The 22,329-nt window shown below is 37.0% G+C and overlaps 1 protein-coding gene across 2 annotated transcripts in view; it reads left to right on the forward strand.

Moving 5' to 3' along the window:
* STK33 (serine/threonine kinase 33) overlaps positions 1–22,329 on the forward strand; it is a 69,893-nt gene that overhangs the window by 5,999 nt on the left and 41,565 nt on the right. For both annotated transcript variants that reach the window (XM_046017058.1, XM_046017059.1), the window contains exons 4-8: positions 1,630–1,734; positions 6,231–6,369; positions 8,613–8,701; positions 10,759–10,843; positions 17,903–17,978. In XM_046017058.1, the coding sequence (XP_045873014.1) occupies positions 1,630–1,734; positions 6,231–6,369; positions 8,613–8,701; positions 10,759–10,843; positions 17,903–17,978 (494 nt within the window). The remainder of the gene's footprint in view (positions 1–1,629; positions 1,735–6,230; positions 6,370–8,612; positions 8,702–10,758; positions 10,844–17,902; positions 17,979–22,329) is intronic.

A 22,329-nucleotide genomic window follows, 5' to 3' on the forward strand; every position in this document is an offset into this window, starting at 1 on the left:
CTGGAAAAACCAAAACACAAAATATGGTGTTTTTTTCTTGGACTTGTGATGATAAATATATTTACAAAATGAAAGAGTAAATCTTATGTATTCTTTAAAACAAACTCTAGTAAGTTACATACCCTTTCTTCCTAAAGTTTAATAAGGTAACATCTCAAGGGAGATCTAGAGCCTTACTAGTAATCTTTAGCATCTAGAATCATGGGGCTACATGGGCTGTTATTCCCTTTGCCCCTTTGGTGTCAGGTAGAGTTAGGGGCTAGATTTTAGGTTTACACAGCCAGGTACCTGCTTGCAACTTTGGGAATTCATCACCTTGCACCCACATATTGATAATGAGCATTTACAAACACTAATATAGTTAAACAGATTTATACAGTCAGTATATGAATTGGACAATATATGACTGCATTATATGCAGGTCAAGCCATTTGGAGAGGGAGATATAAACAAAATGGAGACTGATGTTGGGGGAAATTGTGATAACTTTCCACATCTAGTCTAGATAAGAATTCACACCTCACGGTTACTTTTTCCACTGACCTTCTAGGACAACCTTAAAATGTGACTTGCATCCTTCTTGGGCGGGACATAGTGGCAGGTGGTTTCCTACTCACTCCTGAGATAGTAACGGTAGAAGGGTAGAGGTCTTTGGAAAAGGGGAATTTGCCCTGTGATCCATCCCTTTTCAGTCCTTTAGGAACTAGTCTGTATTCTCCAAACTTGCTGGGGGCCTGGGGAGGAGAGAGGAGGGTTAAGACCTCTGTTATCCCTTTCAGGCATATTTTTATGCGGATGAGGGCAACGCTTTTCTTCAGATAAGGATGTTAATTTAGATATCAATAACGGTGATGATTGAGGTGGGGGTAGTGGTGCTGAGAGTAGAAAAAGCCCTTCCAGAATTTCTTAGATGACTCTGTAGAAAATCAGTTGCGCCTTGATTTGTGCTCCTTGGGCTGTGCCTGCCTTCACCTTTTGCCATCAGGTATGGTTAAGGGATACATGCAAGGAGATAAAGCCAGAGTTAGACTGATCTGCAGGCAAGCGCTCTTTCTCTCTCTCTCTTTTTCAGGTGATTTTGAAGCTGAGGGTATCAGGAAGTGATATATTGCAGGGCCACGTGTAGAATCTCACTGCCAATTATTTCTTTTATATATAAATATATAGACTTTATATACAAGTACATATAAATGCAATAAAAACAAAACAATAACAAAGCAGAAGAAAAACATTTGTTTTTATCTTCTCCAAATGATGTCCCTGGAAAGTAGATTTTGGTTTTATTATGCTAACATCAAAGGATGAACATGATTTTGAAGGAAATACCGAAAGGCATATTCAAAATTGGAATAATTCTGTCAGGGGGACAGAGACCATGTTGTAGTTAATTTATAGAAACAGTCCAAGAAACAGATGTGGCTTGAGGCCAAATTATATATAACTTAAAATTGGACAAAGGAAAGAAGGACCATAATTTAATCTTATCATGGAAATAAGTTATATGTTATTTTTTGAAAAAGGAACTTCTCCAGAAAATGTTGGAAAAAATGTAAAAATAACTGTAACTGTTATATGAGGTATGTAGTAGTGACATTCATATGTGAAATCTATGCGTCCTCATTATGAAAGGCTGGAAGCTCTGCTGTGAAGTTACTCGAACGGGAGGTGAACATCCTAAAAAGTGTGAAACATGAACACATCATACATCTGGAACAAGTGTTTGAGACGCCTAAGGTGAGTCTTGATCAGGGGCTGCATTTCAAAGTTGTTACTATCACAAACGAACATCGTTCCCTTCTGAAGTATCCCCTGTAGGGCACGGTTGCTCATGTCCTTGGCATGTATCTGTCACTGGAGATTGATGAGGACATTCTAGAGGGCTTTTATTATTGATTATATAATTAGGTGTCTGATGATTAGATTGATGTCTTTAGTGATGTTTCTGGGTGGCTTGTTGCAAACAAATGCTTAGAATTGAAACAACTTCGTGCACAACCAGATAGTGATTAGAGCTTCCTTAGAGATGGCTTTCCTTTCGCTTTGGTCTTTGGTTTCTCCATTAGAGTCTTCTGGAATATTGTCATCATTTTGCAAGGTTAGCTTTCTAATAAAGTTGGCATGGCTATATCTGGCACTGTGCAGAAGATATGTTATCATATGTGATTTACCGATGTGTTTAATTGTTCTTCTTTCCTAGATGTTCTCATTCTTCTCTTTAAAGGCCTGTAATCTTCATTTTCAGTTGTTGTGAAGCCTGGGTCATATGCCATTCTGCCTCCGGATAGTTTAAGGCCCGTGGGTTTGGGTGTTTCTCTGCTCGAAGGCAGATGATATGTGGTTAGGCATGTGGACTGGCATCAGATTGCCTGTGCTTTCAAATCCTGGCTCTACCTCTTATTAGCCATGAGACTATGATGTTACTTAACCTCTCTGTACTTCGGTTTTCTCATCTGACAAGTGGGTTTAATATTAGTATCAACCTCATTTTGGTTGTTGAAGGATTAAATGGGGAAAATAGATATAAAGCATCTGTCTCTTTAATTGTTAACGATTGTTCTTTGTTTCCTTTGTTGGTCTCTAAGGCAGAAATAGTCAGTTTGGGTTATGTATTATGCTTGATTCACTAGGAGTGTTTAATAACTGTGAAAGGCCAGTTTATCCCTTACGGGAGCAGTATGCAGCAATGGTGCCGAAAGCCTACTCAGTTCAGTCTTAGAGTTGTTATTTTTTTAATCCCCTAACCTTTTTAGAATAGTGTTGCTCTTTATCATCAGTTTTAAGGAATTTGATTTCATATACCTTGCTATAGTTTTCCTCACGTTTCTTGTGCTTGGGGTTCATGGAGCCTCTTGGATCTGTGAGTTTATGGTTTTTCTCAAATTTAGGAAATCTTTGGCCGTTATTTGCTCTAATATTTTTTCTGTCTTCCCCCACTGTGGGGACTCCAAGTACCCATTAGATTGTCCACAGCTTACTGATGCTCTATTCACTTTTATCAATATGTTTTTCTCTTTGTTTCATTTAACAGAGTTTTCATCACAACATCTTCAGATTCAGTCGTCGCTTTTCCTGTAACATCGTGTGTATTTCTCTTTTCCAATGGAAATTTGATTTGATTCTTTTGTATATCTTCCATGTTTTTACTTAACATGCTCAGTATTTACTCTTCTTTTTTAAGTATAGTTGTAATAACTTTTAATGTTCTTTCCTACTAATTTATCATAAGCGTCATTTCTAGGTCAATTTCGATTGACTGATTTTTTTTTTTTCCATTATGGGTTATATTTTCCTTCTTTTTTTACACGCCTGTTAGGTTTTGATTGGACACTAGGTATTTTTATATTCTTATAACTACTCTTGAGCTTTGTTGTAGGGTATAGTTATTTGGAAATAGTCTGATACTTCTGAAGCTTGCTTTAAGCTTTGTTAGATGGTACCAGAGAAGCCTTTGATCTGGGGCTATTTTTTCCTTACTAAAGAAATAAGACCCTTTGAGAGTACTCTACCTGATGTCCTGTGAATTATGAGATTTTCCACTCTGGCTGCTATGAATACAAACTCTTTCTGGCCAATGATTGTTCTCTCTGTTCCTCTTGCATGGTTCCTTACCTGGCTTTGGTAGTTCCCTCATACACATGAACTGAGCAGTACTCTGTTTAAGACTTGCCTCTGCAAATCTCTGGAGCTTTCTCTATGTACAGCTTTCTCCTCTTTGGTACCCTGTCCTGTGAACTTAAGTTGTCTTGGCCTTTCTGGACTCCCAGGTCTCTTTCCTCAATTCATGGAGACTGCTGGGTTCTCTTTGTATTCCTTTTCACTGCCCCATGGCCCAGAAAATCTCTCCAGACAGTAAGCTGGGATGATCATGGCGCTTGCTTTGTATGTGTCCCTTCTTCAGGAATCATCGCCCTTTGCTGACTGAGGTCTAATGTGTGAAAATTGTTGTTTTATAGATTTTGTCCATTTCTTAAGTTGTTTCAGGAGGAAGGGTCAGTCTAGTCTCTGTTACTCCATCTTGGCACAAGTGGGATCCCAAACTTAGAGCAGTTTGAAGGAAAAGGAAATCATCATCTGTGACTGGTTTGTTGGTTTGTTTCTTTTTTAATGCATTGCTGGCCCTTGATTCACCAGATCAGATCTGCCTCCTCCCAACCCCAACTCACAAAAATGCCTAGACCTTCTACTGAAGCTATCTGAAAGATGAATGGAAATTGTTACTTGATTGGGTAGGCCATGGCATTACTACTGTGATCTAGTCAGAATTTGTTTGGTTTCTTGTGAGTCTAAATGTTCTCCAGATCTACACAATTATTTCTAGTTATTATAAAGACTTCCAGAAAACTTTTATTGATATAACTTTTATCAACTTGCATATTTAAAATTGACATCAATTTATATTGTAAGCACTGCTAAAGTCACTTTTCTTTCCAAATAGTTCACTTGCTATTTTATGAACCTATGATTCCTACAGTGCTCTCAGTGGAAAATAAAAATATGGCATAGTTCAAAACTCATTTATGTGTTAGACTTTGCACAACTCTTTAGTTACTTTTGAAATTCCAAAGCATCCTGAGGTTTAGGGTATCAGAGTTTTGACTATTGGAAGACAGGGTGTTAATCTTTTGTTCCTGTTTGCATGCTTGTTGATTGAACACAGAAGTTGCATTAGTAGTGGCTATAGAATAGACTCAGACCCCAAAATCTTAAAAAACATTTACAAAAATTTAGCAGCAGAGGATGGAATGGAGACATGGAGGGTAGTCTGTGAAAGGTAAGAAATAAATATGAAAGAGGCTTATATTTTAGTTGACTGTGAATCTTTTTGACTCAAGAAATGACTTGACTTTTGGAAAACCTAAAGTGATCTAATATATATCAACAGGAACAGCAAATATGGAAGAGATATTTCATCCATGGGTTTTCCACACATAAACCTAATTAGTTACCAAGTCCCACTGTTTCTTCCTCTTAAGTATTTTTCATGTATTTTTTTTCTTCCCCTTCTTGTGTCCGTTCTGTACATCATACCTATGCTCCATAAACAGGTCAGCCTTCTATAGTGTGCAAGTTGAATCTGGTCTGCTGCCTGTATTTTTATGGCCCACAAGAAAAAGTAACATTTGATGACATATGAAATGTATATGAAACTAAAGTTTCAGAGTACGTAAATTAAGTTTTGTGTCTTGTTTATGGCTGCTATTATGCTGTAACAACAGAGCCGAGCAGTTGCAAAGAGATTGTATGACCTGTGAAGGCAAAAATATTTACTATCTGGATCTGGCCTTTGGAGAAAAAGTTCACTGAGCCCTGCACGTTACTGTTGGAGTGTCCATTTAGAAATGCAAAACTGATCATTTCACACACCTTTCCCCCCACTCTAGACACCAGCTTAAAAGACTTCAGTGGCTCCTTATTGCATATGGGGAAAAAAAAAATCCAGACTTCTCTGCCTGACATCCGAGAGTCTTTACAACTGGCACCAACCTGTCTTTTCGGGCCTCCCCTCTCACCACTCCGCTCTTCTCTGCCCCACCAAACTCCTAATGCTGATAACACGGAGATATTCATTATTCTTTCAATGGCCAGTGCTGTGTCAATCTTTGGAATCTTTGCAAATACCATGTGTTAAACCTTTTCTTACCCACATCCTTTACCCATAAATCTCTATTCAGTTATCCAGATCTGCCTTTGATATCACCTCCTCAGGGAGCATTCTTTTTTTTTTTAATATTTTATTTATTTGACAGAGAGAAATCACAACTAGGCAGAGAGGCAGGCAGAGAGAGAGGAGGCAGCAGGCTCCCTGCAGAGCAGAGAGCCTGATGCGGGGCTCGATCCTAGTACCCTGAGATCATGACCTGAGCCGAAGGCAGAGGCTTTAACCCACTGAGCCACCCAGGTGCCCCTGGGGAGCATTCTTTAAACAGAGGCTTCTTTCCTCTGGAACCTCATGCCTTTTTGGCTATTCCTCTCCTGTTAGCACACACCACGCAGTATTGTATTTATAACTCTTCTGTGAGCTCCGTGAGGGTAAGAACTATGCCTTATGCCTCCTTGTTCCTCTAGTATCCTGCGTATCATGTACTTGACAGTAAATAATTTTGAATGAATAGATTGATGATTTAGGTTGTGATCATATTTCTATGATATGTATGCAATATATAATATTTTTTAAAATCCTCAACTATAAAAATTGCTCTCTCTCTCTTTTTATAAATCTATTATGTCAGAAAATGTACCTGGTGATGGAGCTTTGTGAGGATGGAGAACTCAAAGAAATTCTGGATAGGAAAGGGCATTTCTCCGAGAATGAGACAAGGTGTATCATTCGAAGTCTCGCATCAGCTATAGCCTATCTTCACAATAAGGGTAAGAAGAGGGTCTTCCAAGCTCACTGACCCCACGAATGCAAGTGGTGCTTTTGTTTAAGGGTGATTGTATTCAGGGTTCAGAGTCTCAGAGATGATCCCTACTGAAATAAGAGATTTCATTTGAAAATTTTTCTAAATTTTTTTCGTTTTAAAACTTTAATTAAACAAAAAAAAGTATATTTTAATTAGAAACAAGGCAGGTATAACAATCATGTTTTACACAGACAAGGATGAATATTTCAATTCAACAGTTTGGAAAGCAGATAATCTTGTCAAATCAGAAGTAGACAGGTCAATAATAAAAATGAAATTTCAAAACACTTATATTGTTTGGAGCTGTTGAATCACTATATCATATACCTGAGATTAATATTAGAATGTATGTTAACTGACTGGAATTTAAATAAAAGGTAAAAAAAAAATCTATATATTCTAGACAGCTATATATTCTAGGCATGTATATAATATATATACAAAATATATATTAAATAAAAAATTTAAAAATTTTTAAAGAGTTAATTTTTAGAGCAGTTTTAGATTTGCAACAAAACTGAGCAGTCATTACAGAGATATCCCATATACCCTTGCCCATACACGCACAGCCTCCACCTGTTATCAACAACCCCACCAGAATGGTTCATATCTTACCAGCCACGAGCCCACACTGACACATTGTTATCACCCAAAATCCATAATTCGCATTACGGTTCATGTTGGTGGTGTATGTTCTGTGGGTTTTGACTAATAGAGAGTGACATGTATCTACTGTTATGGTATCATACAGGATAGTTTCACTACCTTAAAAGCCACATCTAGAAATTCGTCTAATTCTTTTCCTGCTTTTTGGTGTTATTGCCGCTGCTTTTCCTCAGGCTCCTTTCTTTCTTCAAGGTTAGTTCGTCTTACGTGTGACTTGAACACCTTCTCATTTTACACATGAGGAAAAAGTTTGTTCCAGAGAGGTGAAGTGACACGGGGAGGCGTGGCAGGCTAGTACTAGAACCCAGCAGCCATTGCATGGACATTTCCTGAGCCCCTCCTGCATGTGGTCTAGGATCCACAGTGCCTCATTTGATTTGGAAAGTCAGGGAAGGATTCACAGAGGAAAACGAAATTTGAGCTGAGGAATACAAGCTCAGACAAAAAAGAAGGGAGGGCCTTCTAGGAAGAGGCAATAATTTTTGCAGGGACAGGAGACTTACGGCTTCCTATGATGCTAATGTCAATTCTCCCAAATTAAGCTATAAATTCAGTATAATGCCAACCAAAATTTCTGCAGGATTTTTTCATGGAACCTGATAGAAATATTCTGAAGTGGGCAAGAATAGCAAAGAAAACAATGAAAAAGAAGAACAATGGAAAAAAAAAAAGAAGAACAATGGAGGCAGATGGGAGACTTGCTGTGCTGTATTTATGTAAGAAGAGGTCAGCAGCACACATTGCACAAACCCATCGTGGGAGCTGTGTGAGGGAACTGAAAATGGTTGGGGAGGGTGGCCAGTCCACCACTCTTCAGCTGTGTTTCTCCAGCAGCGATACATGTAACTTTTTACATGGAGGTAAATGATGGCTCTGGATATGAACTGAATTCGTTACTTGCAACAGAAGAGCTTGGTGCATGATTATCTGCATGCACGTAAAAATCCTACCTGATGTCTGACATGTTTAACTGGAGATTTTGGGTCTCAGGGTTTCTGTTTGTTTTTCATTTTAACCTATAAAAACTAGGAAAGTATGAGTTCATGTTATAGAAAAATATATTGAAGTAAGTGTAGTATAGTATGTATACATGTAGCCAAATTGCAGTATGTTAAATGTTTAGGTTGACAATAGAATATGCATGGAAGTAAATAAGAATCCTCTACTTGAAGACCTAAGGATACGGGAAACCTTACTGGGTTTGTAACTACTTTTGTCTCTTTCTGCCTGGGAATGCCTGAGCACGGGCAGGATCCTCCTCTCCATTCACCAGGCCACTGGTCACAAAGAGAAGCCTTCGAGGCAGCAGGGGCTTGGGGAGAGAGGAGGGAGTCAAAGAAAATGTCTCCTTGAGGATAAACTTGTGAAGAAAAGGGATTGGAATATGAGGGAATGGAACAGGACAGAATTATGCTTGGCCCTCCTTGAAGTTTTTAACAGTGGGACATTAATTTGTCATGTATATTTGTTTGTTCTGTTTGTGTCCCCTCTATTTTTCCATTATTCAGTATTCATTTGATTTATTGTTTATTTTCTTGGTAGATATAGTACATAGAGATCTAAAACTGGAAAACATAATGGTTAAAAGCAGCTTTATTGATGATAACAATGAAATGAACTTAAACATAAAGGTAAGGTATTAGAAATCATGGTAAATATTTGCCTGTAAACAGTTTGATAGCAAAGTGGCAAAGTACTTCCTCTTTTTAGATACATTTTGGAAGCTTTTGAGCAGCAAAATAAATGGCTTGTGCTAAAAAAAAAATTAAAATTTTGCAAAAGAGGTTGTAACTGATGAATAATTTTACAAGTTAAGTGGTGCTATTGAATCTTTTTTAACGTACATATTCATTTGGATACTCCTAAATCATTAGTTAATAGCAAGCAAACAGATGCTCTGAATTCTAATTAATTTCAAAATTATGCCTGATAGTTTGATGTAAATGTGTTACAGATTTAGAAAAAAAAAACCACACCTTGGCTGTGCCTTTGATATTAAATTAACGCTGAAGTCTGTATTTCTCATTGAAAATTTTCCTGGGTATTAATATTTATGTCCTAAGCACAATTAATGTGCCAAGTGTTTATTCTTTAAGATTTTATTCAAATTAAGTGTTTCTTAATGTCAAATAAATGATAGGATACATTATTTATTACTTAGCACTTTAATAGCGGCTGCTTTCAAAATATATGAATGTGTTAATTTAGGAATAAAATGTTGTCTGTGAATAACTCGCTCTGTTGTAGAAGCTAAATCCCTATGTAATATAAGTGGGTTTAACAGCATTGTTGTTTTAACAAAGTAAATAAATATTCTTGAATATTTTCATTTTAAACTCTGTGAAGGGCAGGAATTATGCATGTTTTATTCACTATTTGTAACTGAAAACATAGTATGTGCTCACTTAGTATTTGGTAAATGAAGGAATAATTGCACTCCAAAGAACCGAATTAATCATGAAACCTTTTATATATTTGAGATCTGTGTAGATTTTCTGTGGAGAAGGATACATATTATAATGCTCCAAGTGGGATAATTGTGAAAACTCCTGGAGAAATGGATTTTTCTTTCTTTCTTTTTTTTTTTTAAGATTTTATTTATTTATTTGACAGACAGAGATCACAAGTAGGCAGAGAGGCAGGCAGAGAGAGAGGAGGAAGCAGGCTCCCTGCTGAGCAGAGAGCCCGATGCAGGGCTCGATCCCAGGACCCCGGGACCATGACCTGAGCCGAAAGCAGAGGCTTTAACCCAGGCGCCCAGAAATGGATTTTTCTATTTAGAAAAATAGTGGTAGCACATATTGATAGGAACATTTTCTTATTCCAGAAATCCCTGGAAACTTTGCATTCAGTGTCTGTGGACCAAGAGCCTATCTTTGGTTGTATGATCAATAAATGTGCCTGTTTTTCTGCTTTCAGCCCAAGGCTGTTCCAACCTGAGAGACAAGACCAAGGGCACATACTGAATATTTAATAACTGTACGTGTATTGGCCCCGATTTGGAACTGAGCAGAAAGAATGCAGTTGCAGCAGCAGGCCTCCAGTGGATTTGTAGCTCTACGGCCGCTTTTTTCCCTGTTAATTTGCTTCTTGTAGTTTTTAATAGTGTAGTAATTGTTTTAATTAATAAACTCTGGAAACACAAAGGAAGTCATAGTAAAGAGAAGATAGTATTTACCAGAGATAGTGTCTCATAAATAATTATAGAAAGAGGCAGCTTCTGTGAGTCCTGACAAGGATAATGATTGCATTTGTAACAGTGCTTTAAACTGGAGCATAGCTTGAGTGTCAGAAAGAATAGGTAATAAACATACTACAGCCAGAATGTATTTTACAATGAAAGAGGCTTTCAAAAATAACTTTTTTATCCGAAAAAGTTAAATGCTTTTTTCCGACATGTAACTTCCTATGTTGAACTACTAAGTTGAATTAGAAAGAATGAGTAATCAGTATTACGGGTGTTTCCTCCGGGTGGGAGAAACCAAGGTTCTCTTTATCACTTTCTTCTTCACAAAGAGGGGTGGATAGGAAGTGATAGCAAGGTCCTTAGTGGTAGTACAAGCAAAGCCCCTCCATCTGCTGGTATCTCTGAATTAAATACAGTGCAATTACAGTGTGTTGGGACTCCTACCTTTGAATGAGTAAACACTGGGATAAGGAAAACAGGTGACTGAGTTTCTTTTTCCAGGTGACTGATTTTGGCTTAGCAGTGAAGAAGCATGGAAGGAGTGAAGCCATGCTGCAGACCACATGTGGGACTCCTATCTATATGGGTAAGTTAGTTGATTTAAAATGATCTTTCTATATAAAGAGATTGAACCATTAATGTAGATTAAAACTTATGCAACATGAAAGAACTCCTAAAACTCAATACCAAAAAACCAATTCGATTAAAAAAATGGGCAGATGATATGAGCACACATTTCTCCAAAGAAGACACACAAATGGCTAATAGACACATAAAAAGACGCTCAACATCACTCATCATCAGAGAAATGCAAATCAAAACCACAAGAAGGTAACACCTAACACCTGTCGGAATGGCTAAAATCAACAACACAGGAAACAACAAATGTTGGCAAGAATGAGGAGAAAAAGACCCCTTGTGAACTGTTGGTGGGAATGTAAATTGGTGTAACCACGATGGAAAACAGTGTGGAGGTTCCTCAAAAAGTTAAAAATAGGAATGCCATATGATACAATAATTCCACTTCTGAGTATGTGAAGAAAATAAAGACCTAATTTGGAAAGATATGTGTACTTCCATGTTCACTGCAGCAATATTTATAGTAGCCAAGATATGGAAGCAACTTCTGTGTCCATCACTAGAGGAATGGATAAAGAAGATGTGGTATGGATGAGTGTGTGTTATTACTCAGCCATAAGAAAGAATGAAATCTTGCCTTTTGCAGACAACACAGATGGACCTAGAGAGTATTATGCTAAGTTAAATAAATCAGACAGAAAGAAGAAAATACCATATGACTTCACTTAAATAAGGAATCTAAAAAAATAAAACAAATGAACAAACAAAACAAAACAGAAACAGACTTGTAGATACAGAGAACAAACTGGTAGTTTAGGGGTAGATGGGCAAAATAAGTAAAGCGGATTAAGAGGTATAATCTTCCAATTATAAAATAAGTAAGTCATGGGGATGTAAAGTATGGCATAGAGAATATAGTCAATAATATTATAATAACTTTGTGTAGTACCTAGAGTTTTCATGGTGATCACTTAATATTGTACATAAACGTAGAATCACTATGTCATATATCTGAAAGTAATATAATATGGTATGTCAACTACAATTAAAAAAAAACAGAAAAAAAAAACCCTCAAGCAATTTGATTTTGCCCATAATTTGCCTTACTGGCCCTGATCAAGATACTTTTTCTTTTCTTAGATCAAATAATCTCACTGTTTCAGCATTTTTCTCCCAGTTCTTATCTTAGAAGATTGTAGTTTTTATTGTTTTCCTTTTTGGGTCTCTTCTTATAGTTGTTTGTATCTCTTAGGTAATCATACCCCAAACTTAATTATTGGTTTTGTTAACTCATGCTGAAATCATGTGTGTGTTTTGTTTCTTTCCATTTTTATCCAATTTTATCGCCATCAGCTGGTACATCCTAAAGCTACTGATTAAATATATTTTGTAAAGCAACAGTTTACCATTTTTCTGAGTGAAACTTTGAACATCTTTACTGAAGTACTATTTAAATGCCATAAAAAATGTACTATTCAGTGATTTTTCCTACATTCACAGAGTTGTACAGCCATCACCACAATTCAGTTTTAGAATAATTCTACCTCAGAATGTTGCCTCATGCCCTTTGACCTTCATCTCATTCCCATCCCAGCCCCAGCTAACCACGAATCTATATTTACCTTTTCTGGACACTTCATCTAAATGGAGTCATACATATGTCATCTTTTATGTCAGACTTCTTTCACTTAGCATAATGTTTTTGAAGTATCTTCCTGTTGTATCTGTAGCCTAGCCCTTTATATTTTTGAACAGTTGTGTGTTGTATGGAGATGGCACATTTCGTTTATCCATTAGCTGATGGACGTGTAGATTGTTTCCTGTTTGTGGCTATTATGAATAATGCTGCTATGAACCACTGTGTACAAATTTTAATGTGGACACATTTTCCTTGGGTAGCTACCTAAGAGTGAAGTTGCTGGGTTGTAGACTATGTTTAACTTTTTAAAAAATTATTTATTTATTTATTAGAGAGAGAGCACAAGTGGGGGAGCAGAGGAGGCAGAGGGAGAACCAGGCTCCCCACTGAGCAGGGAACCTGGTGCAGGTCTCCATCCCAGACCCCGAGATAATGACCTGGGTCCAAGGCAGACCCTTAACCAACTGAACTACCCAGACTCCTACATCTTTATGTTTGATTTTTTAAGAAACTGCCAAATGTTTTTTCAAAGTGAATGTAGCATTTGACCTTTCTACTAACAACCGTATGAGGGTTCCAGTTTCTTTGTATCCTTGTTGACTCTTGATAATTACCTTTCTTTCTAATTATAACCACTTTAATGGGTATGAAGTAGTATCTCATTGTGGTTTTTAATTTGGTAGTTTAATTTTCCTAATGACCAATGATGTTGAGCATCTTTTCATGTAGTTATTAGTCATTCATAATCTTCTTTGATGAAATGTCTATTCAAATCTGTACCCAAGAAATGATTATATATTTTTCTCTTTAAATTTATTGGTGAAATAATTGCATTAATAGGTTTCGAAAATGTTGAACCATCCTTGCACTTTTAGATTAAACTCCACGTGGGTTAATAAACTGCCTTATTCAATTTGTCACCACTTTACTTAAGAGTTTTGAGTGTTGATTTCTTTCTTTTGTGCTGCCTTTGTCTTTTTTGATGTCAGTGTTATGCTAACCGCATTTAAAAAATAAAATGGCATGCGCACAAATCACTTAAGTAACAGAAGTTATCTGTTATATTAATAAACTACTAATTTGATGAAATTTCCCCTAAAAATTTTTTTGGCCCTGGTACTTTTGGTAGATTAAGTTTCTATTATATTTTCAATTTATATTGGGTTATTCAAGTTTGCCACACCTTTTTGAATCATTTTTATAATTTATATTTTTCTAGAAAATTGTGCATTACTTGGAGATTTTAAGTTTTATTGGCATAAATATGCATATATTATAATTTTCTGATTCTCCAATATATCTGTGCCTATCCCCCTAATAACTCCTAATATTTTTTAAGATGGTCATGTGATGTAAGATTAGCAATATGGCCTGTGACGTAACCTGGCTAACTCAGAAGTCCAGCTCTGCCACTTAGTCTGGTGAGCCCTGGGCAAACAATTTAACTCATTTGTTGTGGTTCTACATCTGTATAATGGAGATTATGTTATCCATTTAACAAATTGTTGAGGGTCTACTTTGTGTCAGGACTGGTCTGGGTATTGGGAATACAACAGTGAACAAAGCATAAAAATGTCATGTTGGTGCAAACATTAAACAAACTAAAAAAATAAAATGTCTGCTATTACCTGGGATGTTAGAGAGAAGTGCTAAAAAGAAAAATAAAACAGGGAAGGGGAGAGGATATACTTAGGATGGTAATAATAAGATCTTTCTTATCAAGTTGACATGAGAATTAAACAAGAAAATATATGTAAAGTGCTTAGCACAATACCTGACAGTGCTCAATTTAAGCTCTTGTAATAATACAAACCATTTTTTTCTTGATTAAATTTGTTAGTGGTTAGGACAATTTATTGGGCTTTCAAGGAACCAGCTCAAGTCTAATATTATTTGGTTGACTTTTTCATTAATTTCTGTTTTTAGGGGCACCTGGGTGGCTCAGTGGGTTAAGCCTCTGCCTTTGGCTCAGGTCATGATCTCAGGGTCCTGGGATCTAGCCCTGCATTGGACTCTCTGCTCAGCAGGGAGTCTGCCTCTCTCCCCACCCCCGCCCCACCTGCCTCTCTGCCTACTTGTGATCTCTCTCTGTCAAATAAATAAATAAAACCTTTTTAAAAAAATTTCTGCTTTCATTTTTCTGGATTCATTCTATTTTCTTTTGGTTTATTTTTTTAACTTCCTAAGTTAAATGGTTTTTAAAAATGGTTATTTTTTTAAATTTTTTTTTAAATGTCTATTTAGGTTCAGTCTGAGTATTTCTTTGTTCACTCTGAGTATTTCCTTGACCATTTTTTTTTTTTTGCTAGACAGTCTTCTATTATTCATTTCTTAGTAGTCTATCATTTTAGTTTTAGTCTTTAAGAATTATTTAGAAGTGCTTTTATAATTTTCCAGGTGGTTAGAATGTGTTTGACATTCATGTGAATATGTGGTAGTTTTCCTAGCCTTTTGGTTTTTCTGTCTGGTTTTCTTCATTGGCCTAGGCAATTGTGACTTAATGGTTTTCAACTTCTAGGAATATTTTTTGTGTGTGATTGAACACATGGTTGGTTTTTGCAAATGTTGCACTGGATATTTAGAAAGTATGTATATTCCTACTTTGTTGACCACAAAAATTTCTCTACATATGTATTTATAAAATCAAATGTGATACCTTTGTGATTTTAACTTTCCATGTTGTTAATTTTGTTTACCTCTGTTGATTTCTGAGAGAGTTATTAAAGTCATCTACCAAGATGAGGCTTTGACAAATCTTTTTGTACCTTTTAGAGATTTCTTTAGAAAAATCTTACTTTATTGAAATATAATTTCCATATAATAAAATGCACAAATTTTATGAAAAAAATAAAAAATAAAAAATAAAATGCACAAATTTTAAGTGTAAAGTTTGATGACTTTTGACAAATGCATATGCTTATAGAATCACCACCCCAATGAAGCTACAGAACATCTCTGTCACCCCAGAAAATTCCTTTGTGTCTCCCTCTGTTAGTCTCCCACCCAAACCACAGCAACCACAGATGATTTTTATCACCAAAGCTTAATTTTGCTTGTCTAGAACTTCATTTAAATTGAATCAGACAGCATACATTCTTGTGTCTGTCTTTGTCTGTTCCATGTCATGATTTTGAGACTTACCCATGTCGTATCTGTAGTTTATTCATTTTTCTTGCAGAGGAGTATACCTAGTTCTGGTTTTGTTGTTGTTGTTTTTCCCCCTCCTTGATGTATTAAGTCTTGAAACTGTTTTATCTTATTTGGGTAAAGGCTACTTTAGATTCTGTTCATATCCTCCTGTTGGCAAAAGACATCTGGTCTGTAGTTACATGGGGAAAATATATCCAAGTACCCTGAGTTTTATGCCTGCTTATTAGCTGTCTACACTGATAACAAGTGAGAGAACAAGAGAGAAGACAGATGGTTTGTAGAGCTTTGCTGACTTCCTAAATGGCTCCCTGGCACCGTTACTCTGGCCTCTGCCTCCCTGTGAGAGCCGTGATGGCAGCACACACGGAGACACTCCCCGGTCATTAAGATGGCTCTGAGAGACCGAGGCCGCCATTCCGGCCCCGTAGTGCGGGCACCCAGTGTGGATGCAAGTCATAGACTTGCCCTTGTCGGAGACTCACTACCACAGAGCCACCTGAACTTTAGTGATTCAGTATTTAAAGAGTTTAAGTAGAGGTAAGGAATAATAGTTGCTTAGAGGAAAATGCTAATTATTTTTCAATGACTTGGAAATGAGTAACTCAGTTTTTTTTTTTTCTCATTTTATTTATTTTTTCAGTGTAACAGTATTCATTCTTTTTGCACAACACCCAGTGCTCCATGCAAAACGTGCCCTCTCCATTACCCACCACCTGTTCCCCCAACCTCCCACCCCTGACCCTTCAAAACCCTCAGGTTGCCCCAACCTCCCACCCCTGACCCTTCAAAACCCTCAGGTTGTTTTTCAGAGTCCATAGTCTTTTATGGTTCGCGTCCCCTCCCCAATGTCCATAGCCCGCTCCCCCTCCCCCAATCCCACCTCCCCGCAGCAACCCCCAGTTTGTTTTGTGAGATTAAGAGTCATTTATGGTTTGTCTCCCTCCCAATCCCATCTTGAAGAATAAATGAAACAAGAGTAACTCAGTTTTGTTAATTATCTATAGTTGAGCCTTTACTCGTTGTTTCTTCTTATTTTTTGGTTCCTTTTTGTTGCTTTTTAGTTCCTTTGACAGGAAGCAGAAGAAGTGAAATGCCATTTGCTTTTATTAGTTATAAAAGGGGTGTGTGTGTGTGTGTGTGTGTGTGTGTGTGTGTGTGTGTGTGGCAGGAGAATGAAACTCTTCTAAAATAAAAACACCTTTTATGTGGGAGGCACTCGGTAGCTGCGTAATTTGAGGCAAGTCACTTCTGTACCTGAACCTTAGTCTCCTTACTGGCAAAGTGAGCCGAATGCCTACATAACCATCTCACAAGTTTCTTCATGTGATTTACAGAAATAACATAATTTACAAAAAAGTGCTTTTGTAAACATTAAAATTCTATTGAAATATATACACCTATATTTCATTTTTATGTTTATATCTGTTCTATTCTTTCTTTTTCCTTAAAGGAAGATGTTTGCTCCCTAGCCATAGAGGCACAATAGACTATTCCTGAAATATCATATGTGACATTTTAAAAGCCATCTAAAAAGCCAGCCATTATAAAGTTATCTAATCATTAAAACGTGCTATCTTAAAGTAAATTGCTCCCTCCCCCCGCCCCACACACAACTACTTTGAGGAGAGTGTTTAAAGGAGCCATATTGTGAACACATTATAAAGTATGGAGCACAGAGTTGGGGAGTCAGGAGTACCTGGATCCTGGTCCTAGTTGGCTTTTTGATCCAGTTTTGCCGTAGGAGCTTTCTCTTTGTCTTAGTTTTCTCATTTAGAAAATGTGGAAATTAACTCATATTCTCTCATAGGAGTGATATTATTATTATTATTATTATTTTACTATAATGATTTTAACCATTTATCTTAGTTTCTCTGTGAATCCAGATTTCCACATATTGGACTTGCTTTAAATTATATCCACTTAAGGCATATATTCAGTTCTATTTTGGGAAAAGAACTGAGATACTGTTGTCTTCTACTATAACTACACAATCTTTGCAAAATCATTTCTTAACAATTTCAGAGGAATGGAGAGTAGTACATTTAGTTACACAGTTTATGCCATCGTTCCATTAGAAGCTAAATGACAGGAGTGAGGGTACAGTGACATCAATTGTTAAGTCCCGTACATTATTCATTTAACATCTGCTGTTGGTTCTCTTTTTCCCTATGGGGGAATAAATTACAACACATCAGCACATTTTTCATGCTTTGTGTTTAAGCGTTTAACTTCATTTATTGTATTATTAATACTATTTCATTTCTGCTTATTTGGCAGCCCCTGAAGTTATCAATGCCCATGACTACAGCCAGCAGTGTGACATTTGGAGCATAGGCGTCATAATGTACCTTCTGTAAGTAGCCTGCTAAACGTGCAGTTTAAAATGAATGGATGTTCTCTAACAGCAGACTAGAATTACATAGACTTTAAATGAAAACTCGACGATAGAGTTTTTAAAAAGTGACTGAAAACACAATTGGGAAGCCATTCTAAAAGCTCTCTTATTAGTTGTCAGCTAAATCCATTAGATAGTTTTTAATACTATAAACTTGTAACATACAGCTTTGCTTTTCATTGACCTCTGAATGCTGCAATACCTGGTGCGCTCTGAGCCAAGTGAAAACTTGCTTAACATCTCTACCCCTCTGATCTTCTGCTACAGACCAGGAAGTTTCTTTCTGTTTTCTCAAGAGAGTCACTTATAGCCCATGGGGTAGAGAGAGGTACTGGGGCCTGGTACTTGGCTGCCCTGGGGACCGGGCATATATGAGGAGTGAACACTAACTGGACAGGGGTTCCGCCCTGGGAACTGGTGATCTGGGGACTATCTTATGGTTCCCAGTCCTCTTACTGCTACTGAAAACATCACTGTTTGGGGCTCACCCTCAAGATTCCATCAAACCCCACGTCCTGTTCATTTTGCCTTTGCAGTGTCCCCACCTCTTCATTTCTCTTCACTTGTATCATTTCTCCTTATGATCCATCTTCTAGAATATGACAATGTCTATCTGACTGTTCTCCCTGCTTCCAGTCTCCGTCCGCAATTCATCCTTCACATCGATGTCAGGATTGTCTTTCTAAATCACAGATCTGATTGTACTGTTTTTCTGATTCACAACCTCTGGTAATTCTCCCTTGTTATAGAAGAATGTCAGAGCCTCCCGGCAGGGCACAACAACAAGCCTCCCACAACCTAGCTCCAGCACGCCTTTCCAGTCTCAGCTAACTGTGTTTCCATGCATCTGCCATATGCTTTGGCACTCTAGGCCATTCTTTATGAGTCACATACCCTGTATCACATGTCTGAGTCTTTGCTCATGCAGTTCCCTCTGCTTACAATGTTTTTTCACTTCTCTACTAACCTTTCTCCTGGGCCCTCCAGCTCAAACATTAATGCCTTCTGTTTCCCTAATTCCTATCTACCCCAGTGGAGTTCCTGCATTCATTATGTACATACATTCCCACACTCCACAGAGGATTTAAAGCAACAGACAAAATGCATGCGAAACAATAACACTGAAAGAAAAACAATAATATTTCATCAGGAAAGTTGGCACATGTGTGAATTTGATAGAATTGTTCACTTTCCTGTGTTCTCATAGCACTTTTAAAAACTAGATTATATTATTGTAATATAATTATTATTGAGGGTTTCCTTTGCTGTGCAGAAACTTTTGATCTCGATGAAGTCCCAAAAGTTCATTTTCGCTTTTGTTTCCTTTGCCTTTGGAGACATGTCTTGAAAGAAGTTGCCGTGGCCCATGTCGAAGAGGTTACTGCCTATGTTCTTCTCTAGGAATTTGATAGATTCCTGCCTCACATTGAGGTCTTTTATCCATTTCGAGTTTATCTTTGTGTATGGTGTAAGAGAATGGTCAAGTTTCATTCTTCTGTACAGAGCTGTCCAATTTTCCCAGCACTGTTTATTGAAGAGACTGTCTTTTTCCACTGAATATTTTTTCCTTTTTGCCGAAGATTATTTGCTAATATACTATATTAGCAATGGTATATGGTATATGGTATATGCTAATACCATAGCATTGATGGTCCATATCTGGGCTGGTCTATGTGTCTGTTTTTGTGCCAGTACCATGCTGTCTTAGTGATCACAGCTTTGTAGTAAAGCTTGAAATCGGGCAATGGGATGCTGCCAGTTTTATTTTTATTTTTCAACATTTCCTTAGCAATTCAGAGTCACTTCTGGTTCCATACAAATTTTAGGATTGTAATATAATTATTAGAGTGTGTGTATGTATTTTTTTCTGTTTTTGTTCTCCTTGCTCCAAAGTCCATGAAGGACAGAGAGTTTATATTATTCATCTTTGCATCCCTCATATCTGGTACCATAGTAGGCATGAAGCAGTGCTCAATATATGTTTGTAAAATTGAATTAAAACGAATTGTCTAAGAGGTGTTCTGAAAAGTTAGTGGCCATTGTTCTGCCTTGTGGTAAGTAGGAATATTTTTATGCTGATGCAACATTAGTTTTATGGTCATACTGGAGATTTCATTGTGCACTCCCTCTTCCAGATCATTTCTAAATATTAACATCAGAGTAGTTACATTTTCACAGTGCTGTGAAATGGAATACACAGGCAGTAGGAACTGGAAGATGTGATTGTAGCTGTAACTCAGATGGTCAACACACATCACTGCGTAGATTTCATAAAGTGTAAACGTATTCACAAAGTTTTTGATCATTGTTTTGTGCTAATTAGAATTGTACTGTAAAAATTCTGAGCCTTAGTTTTTAATTAAAAGTATCCTATTTTAAATTAGTGTTTTATACTTGTAAGAATTTCCAGACAAGTCAAACATAATATATGTAATCTATTATTACACAATTCATGTGATGTTTGCTGCCTGCTTAGTTTGAATTTGTTGTTAAAGAAAGTGAGAGTGTAGTACACATCTAAAATTTTTTCTCCTTCTTAAAGATATAATTTTAATTTTTCTGCTTCAGAGCATGGCTGCATGTCATTGTAATGACATCTTTTTTCCTTTACAGTAGACTTTTACTTAGCTAATCAGTGCCTATTCATTAATTTGCCTGAGCCTGGTGTTCTTATAGATAATTTCTTTCACCAAGGGCACAAACATATTACCTTCTCCGGGGGGGGGGTATTTTCTTGTTTATCAGTTACCCCTGATTCATTTCTGCTTAATTGGACAATGATAACGTACTTTCTCAAGGTGAAATTAACATGAATACTCTTCACGGGTACTATCCTCTGCTGTTGTGATTCCTAGGATATAGGCAACTGAAAATAATAGAAAGGTTTTAAGAGGCATTTTTCATGTCTTGGATTCCCTTTTTCTGGATGTGCAGAAAATTGCTGTCATAAAATTTCATATGCTGCTGATTGACCAACCATTAGATACATTTTGTGTAAATAAAATTGCAAAGGACAGAAAAAAGGGGGACTTTTTTTTAAACACAGCCCTTGAGCTATAGCTGCATGCTAGTCAGGCAATGCAGGAGCAGCTAAGAAATTGGTAAATGTGCATATCACTGGTTGTTAACAGACTCAATGAGCTGGACTTTTGCTGGCCTGTACTTGTTATAATAGATAGTAATTGTCCATAAGACCATTTTTCTGGCCTTTTTTATTGCATTTTAAAACTAAACACTAGTGAGGCAAATAAAATCAGAGACAGGAGGGTCAGAATGAACTGGAGAAATAAAAAGTATTAAAATAAGAGATTGTAGAACAACTTGATAAATACTGATCTCCTAGCAAGAAGCTATTGCAAATGAAAAGCTCTGTTTTCTAGCCTAGGTTGATAAACTACAAGGATGAAAGCAACTTTTTCCCTAGGAAATCATCATCATCCTCATCCTCATTATCATGTTAAATATTTATCAAATTTAGATGAATTTTAAAAATGTTCATAGCAAAGATTTTAAAAGAACTTTAAAATAGAACTTTAGAGGTGCCTGGGTGGCTCAGTGGATTAAGCCGCTGCCTTCGGCTCGGGTCATGATCTCGGGATCCTGGGATCGAGCCCCGCATCGGGCGCTCTGCTCCGCAGGGAGCCTGCTTCCTCCTCTCTCTCTGCCTGCCTCTCTGCCTACTTGTGATCTTCTCTCTGTCAAATAAATAAATAAAATCTTAAAAAAAAAATAGAACTTTAAATATCAGCAAAAATCTAACTGCTTGGAGACTTAGAGATCATTATACTTATGTACATGATAGGCTAGCATTTGGGAAGTATAATGGGGTTATGCCATTTTATTCTTTAAGTCATAAAGTTAGAAAAATATAATCCTAAGAGTTGAACAACAGACATACACTGTTGCCTCTGTGACAAGTCCCAGTCCAGCTTCTGTCTGGTCATCATTGGGAAGACCCGGTTGTTGGCTACAGTGTTGTATTTCGTTTTTGGGGTTGACAGTAAAGATAATGACTAACATGTGTTGAGAATGTACAATGAAGAATTGAACTTGGCTTTTAAGCAAGTTCTTATAGTTTTGGACTGGATTACTTACTGAAGTACAGGCTTACCAGGCTCATTGTGAAATATATTATAATGCTTCCTTAAAAAAAAAAAAGATTGATTGATTGATTTTAAAGAGAGAGTGTGTACATGTGTGCATGAGGTGAGGAGGGACTAAGGGGGATGAGATGGACAAGCAGACTCCACACTCAGTGTGGAGTTATCTCTGGGCTTAGGGCTCAATCTCATGACCCTGAGATCATGAC

The sequence above is a fragment of the Meles meles genome, chromosome 8 (genome assembly GCF_922984935.1).
Source record: "Meles meles chromosome 8, mMelMel3.1 paternal haplotype, whole genome shotgun sequence".
NCBI classification, from domain to species: domain Eukaryota; kingdom Metazoa; phylum Chordata; class Mammalia; order Carnivora; family Mustelidae; genus Meles; species Meles meles.